At 31.2% G+C, this 22,200-nt stretch overlaps 3 protein-coding genes across 3 annotated transcripts in view; 2 read left to right on the top strand and 1 right to left on the bottom strand.

Moving 5' to 3' along the window:
* LOC144845394 (tetraspanin-5-like) overlaps positions 1 to 22,200 on the top strand; it is a 206,048-nt gene that overhangs the window by 34,396 nt on the left and 149,452 nt on the right. The window lies entirely within an intron of this gene.
* LOC144845392 (growth hormone-inducible transmembrane protein-like) overlaps positions 1 to 22,200 on the bottom strand; it is a 51,685-nt gene that overhangs the window by 13,187 nt on the left and 16,298 nt on the right. The gene's annotated exons all lie outside the window — the stretch shown is intronic.
* Positions 12 to 20,515, top strand: LOC144845401 (large ribosomal subunit protein eL34-like). Its single transcript, XM_078702700.1, has 6 exons — positions 12 to 82; positions 1,113 to 1,183; positions 1,912 to 1,925; positions 2,491 to 2,570; positions 10,577 to 10,680; positions 20,371 to 20,515. Exons 2-6 carry the CDS (start codon positions 1,119 to 1,121, stop codon positions 20,447 to 20,449), a joined length of 342 nt encoding a protein of 113 aa, XP_078558826.1. The 5' UTR covers positions 12 to 82; positions 1,113 to 1,118; the 3' UTR covers positions 20,450 to 20,515.

Below are 22,200 nucleotides of genomic sequence, written 5' to 3'. Positions count from 1 at the left end.
AAAACAGCACACTCAACGTCAAGTCTTTTACTGCAAGTCTGTGATAAGCTTGCTACGTACTTCTAAATAAGAAGGAAAATCCGTAAGAATCATGTTTTTCCTATTGTCAAAGTTGCCTTTAAAGAGTATATATGTTAAATATAACAGTTTAATAATAAATCCGTGTGATATTTGGTTGCTTTAGATAACGATTTACATAAAAATTTGATATTTAAATCAACTCCACTGTTGAGCTATTGGGTGGCAGGGAATAGTGTTACTGGATAAAGAGTACGTAGTCGGCCTAGCTAAGGTAGCCTAGGCCTATGTTAATGTCTAGGCTACTCTTTTCGCTCATTTTGATTTTCCGTAGTTTTTTTTTAATCTATTTGTTGTACTGGCCGGGCGATTATTTGTTATCGGAATTTAGATATTGTTTTATCGTTTTGATATGATTGTTTACAAACAATTTTATTGATGATTACTGCCTACCTATTTCAATTTGTTGTGCAATCGAAATATTCTGTATATAGCCTAATAATATCATGAATACAAACAGTAATTTCCATGTCATTCCTATCTTGTGTATTGATAATTCATATGATTTACAAAATAAGGTAGGTTATTAAGATAAGGTTTAATAAATTATAAATAATCATGCTTTAATTCTTTTTTATTCATTAATACTGGATAGTGTTTTTTAATACCCTTTTCACATCTGCATACGTTATCAACTTGTAACCAGGTTTTATCTCCCAAATTATTGCATGTATTCATACACGCATACGCAAACCTTATGAAATCTCAGGAGGAAAGAATAGTTGCGCGCTCTTTGATTACTATGATTGGTCAGTTAATACCAGGGCAATGCACGCAGTAAGTAAGAACTCTGAACATCTCGGAACAAAAACACAGGCCTCTTGTTGGTGTGTTTTTCTTCCCGAGATTTTCCATAAAATTGTCTTCACACTATGCAAACCTGGTTACAAGTTGTTACATTTTGCAGATGTGAAAAGGGTATATTAGTATAATTAATAGAATACAGTACAGTACAGTTTTGTTCCTCCCACTGATGCTAGTCGCATCCAAGAGGCAGTCTTAGCCTGTCTAATTCTTAATGTTTAACATTGTAGGCTATCATGGTACAAAGACTGACCTACAGGAGAAGACTCTCCTACAACACTAAGTCAAACTTAGTCAAAATGTAAGTACTACACTAACAATTTATTTTAAAGCTTACATCGAATATGCATATTTAGTTGATGATGGTCTCCAGTTAGGGTTTAAGAAGAAAAATATTTGATGGATTAACTATTGGAGTTAAATAAAAGTTTTGGTTATAACACTTTTACTGAGAAATTAGTGATAACAAAGTATTTACCCTTTCTTGACTTAATGCGATGAATGTTGTTTTTCTCATATTCATCTGCTGTGTAGAAAGGAACATTAACTTGAAGGGGTAAACCAATCTATTTCATTTGAAATAAACATATGAAATAGAAGAGAACCTGCTACACCAATGTTATAATAAATTTTGAGAAGATTCTTCATGTAGATTATTATTCATGATTTAATGTACTTTTTTTAGATTTGATTGAAATTAATCATTTTTTAATTAAACCGAAAACCCAACATAATTGACTTGCTTCTATGATAACAAAATAACTAGGCCATAGTTCATAATCATAATTATAGATTATAATAATAATTATAAACTAAGGTTTATCTAATTAATCAATTTTTTTTGTGCAAAATAATAGATCGTTCATGAAAGGTATAAAGAAGTGAAAAGCCATAGATTGATATTATTACCTAAATATATCAATAAGTAAATTCATGCAGATTTATTTGTCAACAATGAAAACACTAGAATACTTTGATTGTCTAACTTAACATTCTTTTTTTTTTTTTTTCAATTTATTCCGGTCACAGTTCAAAGACACCAGGTAAGTTGTTGTGGTTTGCTGCCCTCTACCTATGTGTTTCTGATTTTTAAGATTGTTTTCGTATGACTATTCAAGAGGAAACCTTTCCATGCAAAGTTTCTTAATTGCTTTTGGTCATGGAGACCTTTTCCGCGTCATAATTTTATTTATTATTAAAGTTTACATTTAACATTCCATTTCAATGTGTATTAAATTTCATTATAAACAATTATAATGATATACTTTGAAACCTATTTTTAAATTAAAAGTTGGATATTATTACGTGATATTGCGTTTTCTTTTACAAAAATAATTAAACATTTATCGGGAAGGTCTATGTTTCCGGTTTTGTATATACATTTTCACAGGAATCCATCCAAACTGTCACTATGTTGTATAGTATGCTACCAAAAAGGTTTTGTTTATTATGAGGAGTCATTTAAATATCATTACTCTATGCAAAATCTAATTATTTTTTAAATATGTTCTTTATGTTATTACACTTGCTAGTCATACTAGATTCTTGAAATAATATAATTTAATAATTTTTGATGATACTGATTTTAATTTTTTTTTATGTTTGCAGGAGGTAAATTAACCTACCTTTATCAGAAGAAACGGGCTTCACCTGTAAGATGTGGAGATTGCAAATGCAAACTACCAGGTGTAAGTTTGTATAATTTTTATTATTATTAATTATTGAATATGAATCTCTTTGAATAAGCTTGCAGTTGAAGAGTTGCCAAGTTAAAGCTGAAAGTTCTGTAGCAGCTGTAGCAAATTATACTGGGCAGGCAGCCATGGGTAAAGGTAGCAATTGGGCATGGTTAATTTAACCATGGTGGAATTACTGTACAAGCAGTATTCAGATTGGATAGGTGTTTTATTTTATTAAGTCGATTTTTCCACTAGGCGAATTTGTTCGCACAAATTAAAAGCGTCAGCATATACACATGCATAGAGAGATTTGGAAGAGGGAAACATGAATACGTGCGAACAAATTCTCCTGATTTGATGGTGTAGACAAGGCTTAAGACAACAACCGTACACAAAGACATATTGTAACAGTTGTTTTCTAACTATTGTGGCATAGTCTTGAGCTGTGCATTTGAGCATGTTTTTACTTTACAAAGTTATTTTATTATGCAGATCATTCTTCAAAGGGATCTACATATTATCAGTTTCAACTATTTTCTAATAATCTTTTTGCATTATTGTTCTTATGTATTCTACTGAATACATGTGATTGGGAAACAGATTATTATAGCCTCCAGACATTCTTACTTCTATTCTAGTATATCTAAGAAATCTATTCATTTGAATAATTTGTAAGAGCATATCGTGATATCATGTTTTTTTTGTTGTCTGCGTTTTATTTTGTTCAAATTGTGTTATTGAACTTTTCTAAAAACCTGCAATTGTACAGTAGTTTAAGATGACCTGCGGTGGTTTTGGTTGTATTAAATAAATCAACTGTATTAGAGTTGATCAGTTTTTTGTCTAACCTAAATGTACAGTAAATGGGGAAATAACCTGCGACTTGCAGCCTACTGGGCTGAATTGCCCACAGGTGTGGATGACACATACCACAACTTTCTTCTCCCCTAAGGGTCCCTTTGTGTCGTGTGCTGTCATTTAATTAAACATTTTTAATTTCATTTAACATTTAATTAAATAGTAATAAAAAAGAATGCTTTTGACATACTGTACTGTAGCAACTTCACAAAATACTAAGCTCGTATCTACTATAGCTACAGTACAAAAAGATCAAGTTAGGTGCCTTTAGAGTTGAGTGGAAAGATCTTTATGTTACATGTAACTGTAACTTGGTTAAAAAGTATAACACTTCCTCACACACGGTTGTTGTACAGTGTATAGATATTATTCTATTTTGGACTGGGTTTCAGAAATATCGAGGTGGGAAAAATATTTATACGTGTTTTTTTTTTTTGCATCATTTCAAGTATCTCATAGGATTTGCAAGTTATCTGTGTAGAGCTTTAACATGCGTCGTCGGTTATTTTTTGCTATCGTTTCTTACAGCTATTGTAGATTAAATTACAGTTTTATCTAGGAATAAGTGTCGGAACTGCATACTTATTTCCACAGCCAATACAACAACACTGCTAAAAAGATCTGAATGAAATTATCGGAACATTTGAAGTCTTCTGGCCAGTTACATTTAATGTATTTATTTCGCTTTAATGGATACAATTTGTTTGTTAGAATTGAATTAATAAATCTTAACTAATGCAAATACTGACACTGTTTTCAACTGCCACTTTATAGGAGAGTGTGTTTGAATTTATGGCACATGGTATGACGTAATACATTGAAAAAACAACATGGAAATTTATCAAGACTTTATATTGTACATAACTTGTAAAATCAAAGATGATCCTTTTGTGACATCATTCGGTTCATGAGTGTATGTCAACAGATGTAGCATTTAATAAAAATTAACAATTATTAGTAAAATAAAAACATGTTCTGTGATTATGGTTTAGCAGAAATAGAAGTAGGGGGTCATAAAAAATAAGTTATAAAACTTGACCATTGGACTTGTGAATCTGGTTTTTTTTAAACAATAAAAATAGTTTAAAAATAAACCTTGTTTTAAAGATTTGATGACATTTAATTGATATTAAGATTTTATAGGCCATTGGAGAGGCCTGTACTCTGTAAATCGAACACTAGTGTAAAAGATTTGATTGATTCTACTAGTATCTAATTCTGTAATACTAATAGCAGCCATAAAATGCGCATTTTTATTAGTAATTATAAAAGTAAGATAAAATAATACACCAATTCAGGTTTTGCTTTTTAATCTTCCTTTGTTTTCGTACAGTCAGTGTCCCATTTCTGGCTTTACATTTTATGTTTCTTAATGTTTTCTTACAATTTCAGGTTTTTCTTTTTTGTTCTGAATGTTTCGTCACAATCCATTTCTCATTTAAGATTTCTTATTTATAATCTAATATTTTGAATTCATAGTTATTCAATTACATAGTAATTTAGTTGTATTCAAGAAAGTAAAATTTAAAAACTCAAAAAGGGTAATTTGACCGATATGCAGTAGTAAGATTGATGATTGTTCGGTTAATAGAAAGGGATTGATTAATGAAAAAAGGACAAAAATAAATCAATCGCCAGATATTAGTAGCAATAAATAATCTGAACGAGTTATGCCTGTAGAGACACAAAGCTGATTACAATCTACAATAGCTGACTGGGATAAAAGTATTTACTCCATCAAGCCACAATTGAAATGTTATTCACTGTTGTTGTATGTATCCTCTCTTGAGCTTGGTTGTGCCTCCAGAATGCTCATTTGTTATGTTCTGTTATCTCATGTAAAATATGTGTTACAAGGTTGAATGACAACGCATGGATGATATCTATAGGGATATTGATCTACAGAAACATTCATGTTGTTATAGCAGCTGACAAGAACCTTAAACAAAATCATAGCAATCTTAAACATTAGCTCTCAATAGGTAATGAAATAATGAAAACTAGAATTTAATTCGTCACTTTGACGAATTATAGGTGATCATTTTTATCATTTTACTGAAATTAATTTTTTTTAAACATGCACGTACGTTAACATACGATCGGAAAATGTTGATGTATGCCATCCTATTATATGCTTATAGTGCTGAGTTGTGCCTATATGCCATATACAATATGTACAGTATATACTGTATATCTATATACAGTGTAGCATAGGTGAAATTACGGGACACACATGTTCTAATTTTTTGGCATGATGACGTTATCAAACTAAACTTTAAGATGAAAATTTCGAAAGATAATGAATTGAGCAAAAAAATATAAGATTTGGAAAAAAATTTGGCACGTAGAAGCGCTGTGCGCGCTCTTTGAATTGTGTATAACTTTGACGAAAAATATGAAAAAACTACTTTTTCACTTCAACTGGCCATATGTTAACGTCACAACATCCGATAGGCTTAATTTTTATATGAATTAATATCTACATTTCATCAGCTTTCATAATAAATTATAATCATCAAGGTAACCTTCAATTCTGAAGAGCTGTAAGATATTCAAATTTACTGCGAAGGTGAAATTACACGGCCTACGTTATTCAAGTTTTTACGCGTGATGACGTCATTAAAATGAAGATAGTGTCAACTCATGATAAAGATAATTAATTAAGCAAGTACTGAAAGTTGTGCGAAATTCGAGCACACATAACCAAGATGCGCTCTGTTGAATGTGATAATCTACACAAAAAGATAACAAATCCTAATTTTTAAATTCAAGTGGCCATTTGATGACGTCAAAACATTTTGTACGTAAAATGTGTACATGAATTCATATCTACAACTCAATGGCTTCCAGAATAAGTTAAAAAAATCGGGGGTCATCTTGCATTCTGAAGAATTATTTTCATTTAAAAAAGACCTATTTTTCACCATTTTCAGAACTTTTGTAATATAAATGTGCGCATTTTGTCATTTTTAACGTGCTCGTATAGGGGGCATTCCACAGTATTTTTTTGTTACGGACGGGACATTTTTGAGAATATAACTAGACATATCTTAGAAATAAAAAAGAATACAAGATTCAAAGTAGAATAAATGTATACATATATGGCCAATGTTTATTATGAAAGTCAAAAAAAGAAAAAAGACTGTACAAAAAAATTTTTATTATGAAAATTGTATGCGTCGCGGATGGGACGGCAAATGGACATGACTTTTGAGAAGGTTTACATATTGTAATATTTCTCCTCATTTAAAAGAGATTTTAAAATTTGTTTTGTATTATTATGTTGCCAGATAGTTGTTTTAGATAACTGAATGTTAATTATAAAAATTGAACTGAAAATTTATTAATAAATATGATTTATATGTCGTTACGGACGGGACATTTCTAATGTCGCGGACAGGACAACTTTGTCCACGTTAAAAAATTGTATAATTTTGCTATTAAAAAAATTTAAAAATAAGTTTTTTACATCAATGTAATCTTTTATTTACAAGTCAAAATACAATTCAACCTTTGAAACACTGTTTAAAAGTTTATGTCAAGTGAAAATATTAAAATTCATAAATATGAAATATTATTTATAAAATTAATTATTCGAAGAGTTATAACGAGAAGCAATATTGTAAAATGTTATCAAAATATTTATTTACACTAATATAAAAGTTATGCTTGGCATATTAAACAAGACTTCAAGATATTAACACATTTAAGGCGAATCTTTAAAAATTGGCGTTGGCGTTTGACATCTGAATTTGTTTTAGTGAATAGTGGATCCAAGTTGCATCTGAAATTTCCTTCTATCCTTTCTTGGATTTAATAACTGTAGGCCTACTTCTATTAAAATTCAATCTTAATTATTTAGTATCTGATTTATAAAAGGTTTTTGGTTGCAAATTCACCAAAGAATGAAATCTACAAAGCGATGACCGCACCCAATACTCCCATTCATACTGGTCATGTTGTTTTGGATTTAGGTATTGTTCTTTTGTGGGTTGTTGTTTTAAATACAGACCACAATGTTTTGTGATTAATAAACAACAGTTAACACCTTTGTACAGTACTTCTCAGCCTACAGTACAAAAACACTTTTTAATTCTTACAATATTGTCATCACATCCATAAAAAAAATGTCCCATCCGTAACATTCAATAAATTTTGATAGTAATGTTTTTTTAATAAAAAAATACAAGTTTTAAAAAACTTGTTTAAATCTATTGCAATTTAATATCCTTAGGAGTTGAAAATTAAGATTTAAAATTAGGAATTAAATAACAATTTTAAAGCCATTACTTCAATAAACACAAGTGAGGAAAAACCCCCAATCGAAATGTCGCAGAAGTAACAATTATGAATTTTGAAATGCAAGTATGAAATTAATAAACAATTTTAATATTATGAATAATTGGAGCTTACTTGAAAAAAAAGTAACTGCAGTATATTTATGGGCAAAAATGTTAACAAGATGCATGGTTTTATTATGAAATAAAAAGGATTTAAATGATATGTCCCGTCCTTAACAAAAATGTCTGTCCCGTGCCTACGAAAAATGTCATCAATATATTTTTTAATATGATATTTTCACCAAAAGTTTCAAAATATTTGTTTATAATGTTTTGCATATAGTTTTAAAAGGAGAAAACAAAATATTAAATTGTGGTATCAATACTTTTAACTGAAATGTAAAAAACATCATAAAACTACTATTAAAATGTCGCGGATGGGACAATTATGAATTTTGAAATGTATATATGAAATTTAATAAACAAAATATGTGTTATAAAATGCTTGAATATGTACAATAGGGACATAGAGTAACTATATCTGGCAAAAAAATGTTTAAAAGATGCATGGTTTGTGAAATAATTAGGATTTAAATGATACGTCCCGTCCGTAACAAAAATGTCCCGTCCGTAACAATATATTTTTGAAATATGATATTTTCATCAAAATCTAAAATTTTCAAAAAATTTGTTCATAATATAATGAGATATAGTTCTCAGGAGGAGAAAATGAAATATCAAGATTTTTGCATCATTACTTTTAAAATAAATGTAAAAAAACCGCCTAAAACGTCGCGGACGGGACATTTATGAATTTGAAATGGATGTATGAAATTAATAAACAACAAAATTTTAATTAAATACTTGATTATGTATTATTGAGACATAAAGTAACTATATCTGTTGAAAAAACAGTAATAAGATGCATAGTTTATGAAATAAATAGGATTAAAAATGTCCCGTCCGTAACGCCAATGTATGACTTTTTCATATTTAATATTCAATAACTTAAAAAATCAATATCAGAAAAATAAAAAAAATGTTATTTAATAAACTTCAACATGTCTACTTTGAGAAATGGCCAAGAGTTACATCAAAATCAGTAAATGAAATTTTTAAACCCACGGACCAAATACTGTGGAATGCCCCATAGCGTTATTTTAAGTCGGAACTGACTCACATTTGGTGAATGTACTAAGGATGGTGAGTAGAATGAGATTTGTAAAAAAAATTCAAATTTTTTTACGCTTTTTAAGTATCGCGCGCGCAAAAACGCATTTTTGCGCAGTAATTTTTTGAAACACGCAAATGGCCTAATTCATGCTCTAAATTGATCAAAACTTAATTTTGAGCGTTTTAAATTTTTAACGCGCGATATGACGCGCATGAACCTACGTGCGCGTGCGTTTTTATTTGCTAATATTTTTACCCTTGATCTGAAGTTTACGTGTAGTGAATTTCATTAATATGTGATAATGAATTATGGAGATATGATTGATAATGTGATTTCGCAAAATGGCGTATAAATGTCGTCACGGATGAGTGATCACGCTGGAAAGCTTATTAGGATTAAGTTGTATTATTTGAAAGATATTCTGAAATTTTTGTAATCATTGACATTAAACTTTTTGAGATAATTGTTACACAAAATAGTGTACAGAAACAATAAAAAGAAAAAAAAAAGAAAAAAAAAAATAATAATAAAGATTTTATACAATAACAATAGGTGATCATTTTATTCTAAATGATCACCTAATAATATGAAGATGTTATGATAATGACATGACTATTATGATATTAATATGAATCAAAGTGTTGTTTACGCCACAAAAGAGAAAAAAAAAAGGTGGCTGATGGCTTTAAAATTAATCATTTCCTTCGGATAGTACATCCATATACAATACAAAACAAAAAGAGAACAAATTTTACCAGGAAATTAACAGTAATAACTTACACAAAAACTGACCTAAAATACAAATTTGTACCAACGCTGATGCAGGTTGTATTGTGGATGGAAGTACATTAACTATGACAAAATGCACTGATAATTCTTAAATGGAAAAGAAATGCCCTTGCTCCTATGTTTTGATGCCCAATACTCCCTTCAATTCAATGTACTGTACCTTCAGCTGTACCTTGGCTGTCGTGATTTAGAACGCGTAGGTGTATTCTTTATGAAATAATTTTTCAGTTGACATGTATTGGTGAATTGATAAAAATATTTCCTGTTTGTCTTATCCATTTAATTAATCAAATGCATGTTAGAATATTGTAAATAAAATTAATAGTGTGACATACAATAGGATTTTGTGACATAAATTAATAAAGGTATTAGAACTTCAAATGCTCTTATCTTTTTAGCTGTTGATTAATAGTTGTAGGAGTACATAGGATCAATGGAGTCCAAATGATAATTCCAAGAGGGATACACACTATTATTAGTAAACATTGTTGTAAATAATCAAATACTCTTTATAGCAGTTATAAATCGCAGACTTTGTGCTTCAAGTCTCTTGACTAGACATTAATAATATATTATCTTCTTGCAAAATCTATGCACAGTAGCCCTTCATCTATCATGGTATTCTTTTAAGATGTGTGTTTTTAGATACTGTAGTTTTTAGTTATCTTTACAACTAGAAACGTACTAAACAGTAATGTTGTATGGTCAACTCTCCTAGATATCCCTTGGCTTATATGTCTGGCTTTTCCTGTATTTTTATTTTTAATTTGTTGACATTTTTCAAGAAAATCTGTTTTTTGGGTGAATTTTCGGTTTTCAGAAAATCGTGTATTGGGAGAGTTACTTACTAACTGTACACTCGACATTGGCTTTTAGTTAATTTTAACAAATCTATGTTTCTTTTTTTTTTACAGGTTGTTGCAGCTCGCCCCAAGAAACTGATGCGAATTTCTCAGACCAAGAAGCATGTGACAAGAGCATATGGTGGTTCAAGATGCGGAGCCTGTGTTCGATTAAGGTGAGTGAGCTTGGCTAACTCCTTGCTAAACTACAAAACTTTAAGTAAATATTTAACAGCAGGCTGTATAAATGCCAAGAAGAAACTGTCAATATTAAAGCCAACTGTGTAATGTAAATGGATAGAGGTTGTTAAGTAGAACAGCAATAAACAACCTAGATTCATTTTCGCCATTCAACTATTTTGTCCCTCTAAGGTAGGTAATTATCCCACTAGTATCATTGATGAATGAGTAATCAGCTGCAAGCAATAGTTGAATTCAACATTAATTACATAACCTAGCACTGGTAAATCTATACAATTTAGCTCTTCAGGCAGGTTTTTACAGAAGCCAAAAAACAAAAAGAAAGAATAATTGTTAAGCTTATTGGGTTAATTTGTACAGTACTATCATTTTAATATGTTAAAAATATCAATGTCTCTGTGTTGAAATGTGATCTATAAAATACCCTGAATGTCAATTGACTATCAATTAGTTTACAATTACAGTAGTATTAAATATTTTAAAAAAAAGTTTAGAATTAGCTAATTCTTACTATCCTATCCAATTTAGAATATTTATGGTTTAAGCAAAGCTAGACTGAAGGCTAACCTTTATTTTATTGATCTTATTTGATCATACAGATTGCGTCGATTGTGTTTTGAAACCTCTTATTAATCAAATCAATAAAAAAAAATTGTCTTTGAGAATATCAATGAATATGCTTTCAGATTTCATAAATTCAGTTAATCATCAATTTGAAAAAAAAAAATGTCCCTTTCATCAACATGAAATAAAAGAAATCTGTAATACATCTGTCCTGATTACTGTACATTAATACATCCATTCATTCCTACATCAAAATATAGAACTTTGGCTTGTGTTTTATAATTTTATTTTGGCGGGGTGGGGAGAGGGTTGAAGGAGGAGGAATTGATAAGTAAAAATAACTTTTTTTACAACAATTTAAACCCACTATGATGCATCACAATGGGGTAAGGGCAAGATGAGGTAAGGACAACACAAGTAATCTGTCCAATCACGATAGATTATGATCCATCATGTCGCGATTGGTCAAAAAGCGTTGCGCATAAGTCTTTGTATTGCGTCCTAGTGGGAACCAAGCTTAATTAAATATACTACAAACAACTTGGGAAAAAATATAATTAATAATATGACATAATTAAATTATAAATAAATGAAAGCAATTGCAGTTGACCCTTATTTTTACCTCTTGAATGGCCAACTGTCCTTGAAACGATCATTACAGTTCTCGTTTTTAATTTAAATATCTCTTTATCGACATATTGGAGCTATGATTTATTGCAATGCATGCCCATTCTTTGCATTTTATTACGATAACTAGTGATGAGTAGAGATAATCATACTTAGCTGCCTGATGTTAATACCGTTCTTGGGTTGTTTTTTAGACACATTCCTCGTGAAGGAACACGTTTTTCGGAGAAAGAATTACCAATTAACGTGTACAGTAATCTGTTTTATTACAGATAAAGTAACGATTGATTAAAATTTAATATTCAATCTGCGTCTGATAAACTAGTTATATAGCACTATATTAATGAGCAGAGATAAAAAAAAAAAGAGTAATGCATTTCTTGCAAAAGTGATATTAAAGTTAAATTGTATTTTCAACTTCATTTCGATTTTGCACTTTTATCTAATTAATAATTAATATTGTCCTCGGTTGACGATCAGGAGATGATCCCCTATTCCACGTCAAGTGTGCCAAGTTCTTTATCTGAACATTGTATACGTGGGACCACTTTCCCATCTGAAGGACAAGGCAATGAGAGTATAGTAACTTATCCTGCCTAAAGATAAAAGCAATTATTGCTGTAGGCTGTGATAAACAAATTATAAAATAATTGGTCAGAATGTTTTGCCCAAATCTGACATAATTTGTAGGCCTACTTTAATTCTAAGTACATTTGAGAATACGTAATTCTTGGTTGGGACTCGAACTCACGTCCTCCAGATCACTTGTAGTATCACTAGTACTGCATCATCAGGGTTGTAATTGTAATTATCTATTCCACAATACAATTACAAATTATAAAATACTAATTTGTTTCATTTTTCTACTGTAACCTCAAACATTTTTGTTTTTTAGACTAGTCTCGATATTAACATTTTTCTTTTTCCTCGTTTTTTTTTTCTGGAGCCTTAAGTTTGGCAATTTCAGCATTTTCTTATTAGGTGTATTTTTATGAACGAAAAATTGTAATTTTATTGAACTCATTACTCTTGCATTTTAGAACCTCATGCTATACATAATCTCCTCCTTGTGGGAATTCTTTTAGGGTTTTTTTAGCGATATTTCATCCTATAAATTGAATACAAAACTATATAATACCAAAATTCAATCCACACTGTATATAGGTTAAAATGTTACTTTTGCCAAACTTATTCATTAGAAATTGAATGGATTATCCATAGGAAATTATCTTAATGAATTAAAATCTGAAACGTACTTAAATTTCCATATGTATTTATTCAAAAGTGGCATTTTTTTTCCAAGTAGTATTAGTGATTGAATATTTTAATATTAATATATTATACAATATTTCAATTTGGTTCTGGTTTGGTTATTTTGTTATATTCAGTTCATGTTGCCATACTGTCTTTTAATGAAAAAAATCAATACGTGCACAGTATTCTGTTCAAGTTTCTGTTTTTTAATATTGTACATTTTCACTTGCCCCCTCTATGTCTACTCTTGAACTAACAGTGTGTAATATACTACAAGTACAGTTCTTTCTAATGATGTTCGTGTGACTACTATTTTCTAAAATTAGAAGCAAGAGGACCCTGATGAATTGCTCTGCCACAAGTTTAATTATACAAATTAAATTTTACCTTCAAAGTTGACAAAAGCTAGATAATTGTCGGTAATATTATCAAAATAATCCTACTAGCTACTGTATACATTATGTTAAACAGACCTTGTAGAATTTTAATGCTCAATTTCACACATTTTGTTTATATATTTATCTAGCTTCTTCTTTAATTATTTATCCACCTTACTTACATTTTGTTTAAGTTACAGTACTACTGGTATGTTTGCCATTTTTTGCCATTTTAGTTTGTGTAATTTTAGCGCAATATTCACAGCATTTACCAGTTGCATGTGATGAATCTGTCGGACCACCTGTTTGTTTCTGAGCTCAAGTTCTTAATACAAACAAAACATTTCATGTAGTTGATAATTTAATTTACTTGGTGTTATAGAAATGTAATTGTATAAATACAAGTATTTTGGGACGCACAGCACAGTATGTTGTGTGATAAAAGGCTTGGAATATTGAACTATATAGAACTATATATTTGACATTATGTAACCTGATGAAGTAACCAGACTCAAAAGCACTTCCACTATCTGTAATAACAGCCAAAGTAATTTTTTGCTACCCACAACTACTTTAACTATACTATTCCTGTAGAACATTATTTTACAAGAAATGTATACATTGTAAAGTGATTTTGATTTCAAATGAAAACCATGTATAAGAATAAACACATTTCTAGTACATGTATAGTACAGTACTGTACTGTATATCATGACTTAATCATAGCTTCAGATATTCAATATGTGTATTCAATTGCAAAGGATATCAAATTCGTTGGATAAGTAGTAACACCACAACCCCAGAGGAGAATTGCATTATGTTGTGCTGCACAGTAGCTACTTTCATAATCACCTCATTAGTGTTTGAACCTATCATGAACTGTAACTACTTAAAACCATGGAGAGCTGGTTGATAAAAGTTGCATGTTCTGAAGAAATCTTAACATTAGTGATTCTATTATTAAATGTCAACTGCTGGTCACAACCTCAGCATGATCTAAAAGGAATAAATTTAATGATGTTATATAATTGCATTTTTATCAATGTTTTTTGTTGTAACTTTCACCTGTTACTGTGATTTCAGAAACTTCTTAAACTACTGTAGGAAAAAACACAAAACAAATGACTAGCGAGTCAGTCTGTAAATCATGACAATGATAGGATTACGACATTTTTCCTTTTATTATAATACACTGCTTTATAGGATGAATTAGCAATAAAGTAAGGTGTTTTGTTAATTGCTGAGGAAATCACTGTATTACTTTAAATCTTAGAAATGATTGAAACGTATCTTGTTTAAAACGAAAATGATCCATCCATATAAACCAGATGTTTACTACTTAGATCAAGTGCAGTGTTTAAAAGCAGATTTTGACAATTTCAATATCTTAAGGGTTAAAATTGTACATGTGTACATTTGTCAGACTGGATTGAAATCATTAAGCCAAATGCATTGGTTGTTTTTATTAAAGAAAACTATTCCGTATCCGTAGAAAGCAGGTTTCCAAGTAAAACAGATTTAAGTGCAATGCTGTGCAACAGGTTCATCTATGATGATAGCAATAGGATTACAAAATACAGGTGTTAAAGCGTAAGGTAACCCTACGGCTAAGCCTTGTGCTAAGTAGTAGGCCTGACGTAGTTGACCAAATTGGCTAAGCAGTAGGCCTATTGACGTAGTTTGACAATCATACAATAACAATTTCTTTCAATTTAGAAATACTGGGACTGAGTATCGTTTGTTTAGAGAATATTGTGGTTGTGGGGATTATACTGATTGAAAATGTCTTGTTTCGTTTTTACCTGTATTTTATAATTTCAATTGCCTTTACAGTAAATTGAGTTTAAAGTGCATTCATTTATGGGCATAAACAATTATTTGTCTATGAAGTTAATTCATTCATTTTCATTACTATGGTTGGTGTATTCTACAATACTGTATTGAATTTATTTATCAATATCTTTCGTGTTTAAAAGAGGGTCGTGAAAAAATAATAGTTCTTTACTGCTCAACTCGCATAATTTCCAAAACAAAACCAATCTGTACTACAGTATTTTTTCCCCCTTGACGTAAAAAAGCAGAGGACACGATTTTTATAGTTTATGGAAATAAGGAATTCTCTCATTTGTTCAACTCTTCATTTGTTTACATTTTAATAAGTAAAAGAAATATTTTTTATTGATTGCAATTTTGCTCCAATAAATTAAATATCTTGCAGTATTTGCATTCATACAAAATCATTGATTGAGAACACAAGAAATATCATTCTCTCTGTCAATCAATAATACCGTAGCTTAAACATTAAGACTATCCAAATATTGTTGCTTCAACAATTGCGAAATAGATTTAAAAAAAGTTAGATATTTCATTCGCTGATGTAAAAAATACCATAGTTGAACAATAAGTCTATCCAAATATTGTTGCTTCAATTTGCCAAATAGACTAAAAGCTACATTAGATTTCACTGATAATGTCATAAGTAGCTTGCCTTCTCACAAACTGCCTTTTAACGGATCAATGTACTAGACGCAATTTGTAATTACTGAATGTTTAAATGTTTGGTCAGCTAATTAATAAGTGCATAAGGAGACGATTGTGGCATTAATAGTTGTATTTGAAATGTCGTTGGCTATTTATTAATGTGGATGGTGTTTGTGAAGTGCCGCTATTGCTGCTGTAGACAGTGTGAACATGATGAATGTGGTAAATTTAAATTTATTGGTATACTGTATCTGTCTTCCTGACATCCGCTAAGGCCCAAAGTGTTTGACAACGGGGCATTAGAGTAGGATTTTCAGTACGGTAGCCCTGTTTTTAACAATCTTTTTTACACTAGGTTTTGTCTTTTCTACTTTCGGACAGCTTCTAGATTATCTTCCCCTAATTTTAATCTAATAAAAGTATTATGTTTCTATATATGTACGTATTAATCAATTTGCTAGCAATCTTATCCTTTCAAATGCTGATCCTTTGGTTTTTTTTATTACCTTTTTATTTTATATTTAACTTTCCTGAGCTGAAAGTGCTTCATCTTGTAGTCTGCTTTGCTTGCATACATAGTTCCATCAAATCTTGTTTTTTTTTCATCCTTCCTTCGATTTTTAGAAAACGCTGGTTGTCAAGTTGCCTACTACGGATAGTTGCGATTAACTTCTCACTGAACCTATCAATATAACCATTGATAAGAGTATAACTAAGTAACTGTGTAGCTCGATTAAAAAGAATATATGCCGACTCAGGATTCTCTTTTTCATTAAAACAACCGATAAAAAAAATTGTACAATACAACATTCAAACCATTGCATTCAGAATTTAGATTACAAGTCTGTATTCCTTTATTATGACAGCATGTTCTTCTAATACCCAAGCTGGGCTCGCACTGGCCGATCGCCAAGTCGCCATGGGCGAAAACGTTTCCAGATTGGCGAAAAATAAAACGGCTACTTTAGCCATTTTGGCTATGACATATGATAAAATAGATAATAAAATAATCATTTTGGCGAAAGCATAAAGTTCAACTAAAAGGTCCATTTGTCGATCTTCAAACATTTATTTTGTTCGTTATCATGTTGTTTACTTCAAGCTCCATTTTCGTCAACTTGTTTCGTTGTACCAGGCGTCTCTTTGTTTTTTCAATATGATGGAGATAGCAGCGGTAGACTGCACAGAGAAACAGACGTTACACGACACATGGATGATGGAGTCTACCCAAACTATCACGTGTTGCGCTGCACAAACGATCGACGACTCGACAGCCGACGGTCGGCTATTTACCGGGATTGTCTATTTTTCGATAAGGGTGTTCTTTTCAGATTAAAAAAAACATAGTATCTTCAATGAATGATCTTATCGAAATCAATATTCATGCGTTATGCATTTTAGGCTCCAATAATGTAGTTTCATATTTTACCCTTAATAAAGTTTCCTCGTGCGTGCAGTGCGTCAGTAGAGTAAACAAAACAACATTCGGGAAATGGTAGAGTATAACGGGGATTTAGCTAAACACACACGTGCATTTATTGCGGACTATATAAACAGCAAGGCCGGCCGCCGCGGCTTCTGTGTTGTTGGGTAATAAATAATCGAGCCGGGATGGTATAAATTTCTCCCCCGACAGAAACGCCTTTTCCCTGTGCTTTGGCCTATATTATCTGCACGTTCAACAACGATACGAGTGTTCGTTTGCTAGAAATATTTTTAGCATATAGGCCTACGACGTACCGTCGTACATAATTTTGTAGGCCTAGGCGTGCGCTACTGCACTTTCGCACCTCTTGAGCATACCCAATTTAAAAACATTCACCCGCTGCGCGGCGGTGGGTGACCGACCGTGAAAGTCTTAGGATTTTCGCGTGTTACGGAAGCCACCAGGCAAGCGTAAAAAACAAAAATAACATTTCAGAAAACTGTAAAATGTTTCTTATTAAATTGATAACTGTATGAATGTTGTATGATTAAAAACAATTTGAACAATTGTTTTGATCATATAAAATACAACAATTATTTTTTTAAATCAAATATACACAGTGATTTAGGCATGGCTCTCTTTCCCCAAATGCCTTACAAAAACGTTCAGGGAACAGTGTATAGACCTATTGACATAGATAACAATTTTTAATTTTGGCTAATGACCGATTCATTTGGCTAAATAAAAAAATTGGACTTTAGCCATTTTGGCTATAGATAAACTGATTTGACTAAAAAAAATATTTTGACTTTCGCCAAATGGCTAAACAAAATGAAATGTTAGTGCTACCCCAGCCAAGTTTGCAAAACAGATTGTTTTCCATAACCAATTAAAATTTGAATTGAATGTAATTAAAAAATCAATGCTACTGTATTTGTAAGCTGTAATTGCTTGCAAGGAAATAAGTGGTACTGTATGGTTAAGCTACATTCTGTATAATTTAGCCTTTGTTGTCATATACTGTATGCATGCAAAGCATAACCCAGTTTATGTTCCAAATGAATGTCCTTTATTATGTTTATTTAGTTTACTCATTATGCTGTATATAACATGTACAGTACAACATGCTTACTAAAATAAATCCACGCTTTTAGGAGATTTGAATCCTGTAAACCTGTGGACCTGTAATGTTATCTGAATCTACTGTGAAACCCCTTGTTAATCCTTTTACCCTAACATAGCAAATACTAGAGTATAAAGTGTTACATTGTCATTATAATAATACGTCATTCTTATATTATTATTATAATTCTTTATTTGCTCCAATATAAAAAAATACACCAGAAATTCCTCTTATATACACTGCAGAGATAGTAACAAATATACATACAAAATACAAATCAATATAAAATATCAAAAAGTCTACGATCCAGGTGTTGTCTATCAGTAGCGCTTAATGCCCATTTGTACACCTGGGTGGAGAGGAGCAAACACAAGTGTCTTGACTAAGGACACAAGCAATGCGAACTCAGAATCTATGATCATAAGTGAACATACTGCGCCACACACTCATCCCAATATATTTATTATACAGTTATTCAAATAGTGTATATTGCATTTCATAAATTAAGTGTGGATTCACAAAGTATCGTTTTCTTAAATTGACTAGAATAATTTTGACACGATTTATGCATTTAAACCAACTTGTTCTTATTGATAATGTTTTGAACATGGGTTTTTGTAATGTTTGACACAGATATGAAATGACTTTATGGAATAGCAAGTTAGTTTGTCTACTGTAGTATATTATGTGATGATAGGGGATTGTAAATGAATAATTCATTGCTATGTATGGTGCACTACTGACTTCCAAATGTTATTCACAATGTGTATAATTAGATATAGCACATTACAAATGGAAATAATTTAAGATTGTACTTAAACCATGCTTACTTTAAAAAGTTTTAATTCGGTAGAATTAGCAACAAGAGACACCACATTTAAAAGCAAAATAAGAAATGACATATAAAGAAAGCTTTTAAAATTGTAGTTATATTTGAAGGGTAAAAACCCAGATTTAGTGAACTTGCACAAAATAGTGAATCTACGGATGAAGCAAAGACTGCGTATTGAAAATGACTAGACTAGCGGTAAACTGAAAGATGCTAATGGAAAAATATTAAATTGTTATTTTTTTTTCTATGTATGGGAAAGTATATCAGTTTTTAATATGTATTGATTGTAACACAGTTTCATGCTAATATTGAAATTGTTCATATAGTTTAACATGAGCACATTCCATAGCTTTTAGGAGCCAGCTGTGTTGCTGTGTTTTGCATGGTAAATTGAGTGCCAACAACTGATAATCATGGCATGAAAACAGGCTGTGAAAACTTGGTCAACATGTAAAAGAATGTTTAAATAGAGCAACAAATTTGTTGGAATTTGATTGAAGGAAATTGTTAGTAGGCTACACCTGTAGTAGTTAGAAAAACAAAAATACACCTGAAATCACATCCTAAACTACTTACAACCTTGTTACTAACAAGCTCTAATAAAGTTTTTTCCTTTTTTTTGGAGAAATGAAGCATTTGTTATGAATAACCATTTTGTTTAAAATATGAATATTTTAATTGTCTGGAAATTATTTGTGAATTATAAACAGATGACGCGACATTAGGCAATAAAAATATTTTGTGTCTCATCAGTAAACAACTTGCACAGAATATTATCTCATTAAAATGATAAATATTTTAATGTTGATTTCAACAGAAATTTGTAATTTACTAAAGAACAGAAAATATATATGTATTCCTTTAAATATAAATGAAACTATAAATGTCTGCTATTAATGTTTGATGACGTCTTAACTGATCTACCTCAATTTGAGTCAATTATGAATCATTTATTACAAATTTCTAATTTATGTTTTGCAGGATTGTACGTGCTTTTCTTCTTGAAGAACAGAAGATCGTTCATCGGGTGTTGAAGGCTCAACAAGCTGCCAAGAAATAAACAATAGTCTACTTGGAATCTTAATAGTGATTGTATAAAATAAAATTAAAAAAACAGAAAAATGTATCCTTTGTATACCTGTACTCATTTGTGTTGTTATAGTTGATTTTCACACAATTCATCACTTTAACATCATCATTATTAAATGCAGTCATAAATTCTTGATCCTTTGGGGGTAGCCCAACCATTAACCCCCTGTAAGGGGCGGCACCCCTATGAAGGAGGGTACCTCACATGAAATGCACAAGCGGAAATACTGTATATGTTTAAACACTGTAGTTGATGTTGGCTGCCACGACCTTTAAAAGGGCTTCTGCTTATTTTTTTTTAAATGATGAAGGCATTGCAACTAATTATAGTATAGTGTGGATTTTGCTAAGAACAATTAAACAAATCAAGTTATTAACAAATGGATAAGTAAATGGCGCATTTTGTTGTAAAAGCCAACAAATGATTAAAACATTGTCTGACTAGGGTCTGCTCAGATTGTACAATGTTAATCACTAATCACATGGTTACAAATGAATAGCACAGATGGAGTACAGTTATCATTTATAGATCCAGCACAGTATGCATGAGATAGACACTGAGACGGCAGCAGAAGCTTTTGGTCCGCTCTCGCCACACCCATACATCATCCTTTTCCTGTTGTAAACATTAAATGGACGTCTGCAAATTAAACTGACTACCATCACGGATGACGTCGTGACGTGGCTAGTCAAGACAATTAATTGCCTTGTATATTATACTTTATATAGTAATTGTGGAACTGTTGGATATTAAACGATTGTTTTAGTGTCTCGCAATTGGAGTCATTGCAGATTATGTGATATTGTTCACAATCGTCTTTCTGTCTCCTATATTGAATTAACGTCACAATTCATTGTTTCCAGAAGTTTTTCAGTGTAAATCATTTACATTTGCAACATCTGTACAAAAGAGGAGACGTGATACTGTCACGACAATTGCTATTCTCCACAACGAATATTACCTTTACCAAGTAATGTTGTTAGAACCTACATATACAACATCATTAGGCTTGCTACCGGAGTTCTGTTGCACGCCGAATTAAGATAATGGATGCATTATGTTATATAATGATCATTTGATTTCTGGAGAAGAGTAGATCCGTTTTTAATAGTGGGGTGGGGGAGGGGGTGGAACGTACAATTATGAAATACTGTGCGTCGGGGTCCATGCAGGGTCCTGGGAGCCCGGTTCTTTGAGTAATTTATAGGTCGTTTCAATAGATTTCTGAGCACATACAAATTCCGCTCGGAAGAATGTAATTATTTTGGGCAATGGTCCTGATGCGCCACTGGTTATATTCACGCAAAATCTATTCTTCTTAGATACTGTATTTTCTGAAATTGCAAACAATACATCTTAAGTCTTACTTTCTATTTCATTTCAACAATTTAATGATTTTACTGTTGCGAAGTGAGGGGAACATGTCCCCCCGATATTTTCGATAATGGATGGTAATGCAGTTCCTACTAGGACGCAACGTAAGGACGTATACGCAACGTAACGCAACGCAACGACGTATTGACGCAAAGTGCTGCAAGTGGGAACCGACGACGCAACAGTGATGATGCAAATATCGCAGGTTTGATTTCACACAGGCGGGAGCAAACACAATGATTGGAATGGCATTTGCTAACTTTGCGAAGATTGCGTTACGTTGCGTCGCTAGTGGGAACCAAGCTTTAGGGATTTGACCAATCACAAGCGATGGATTATTCGAACTG

The sequence above is a fragment of the Antedon bifida genome, chromosome 6, assembly GCF_963402885.1.
Source record: "Antedon bifida chromosome 6, ecAntBifi1.1, whole genome shotgun sequence".
Lineage (NCBI taxonomy): Eukaryota > Metazoa > Echinodermata > Crinoidea > Comatulida > Antedonidae > Antedon > Antedon bifida.
This window is presented reverse-complemented; position numbering and strand designations above follow the sequence as displayed.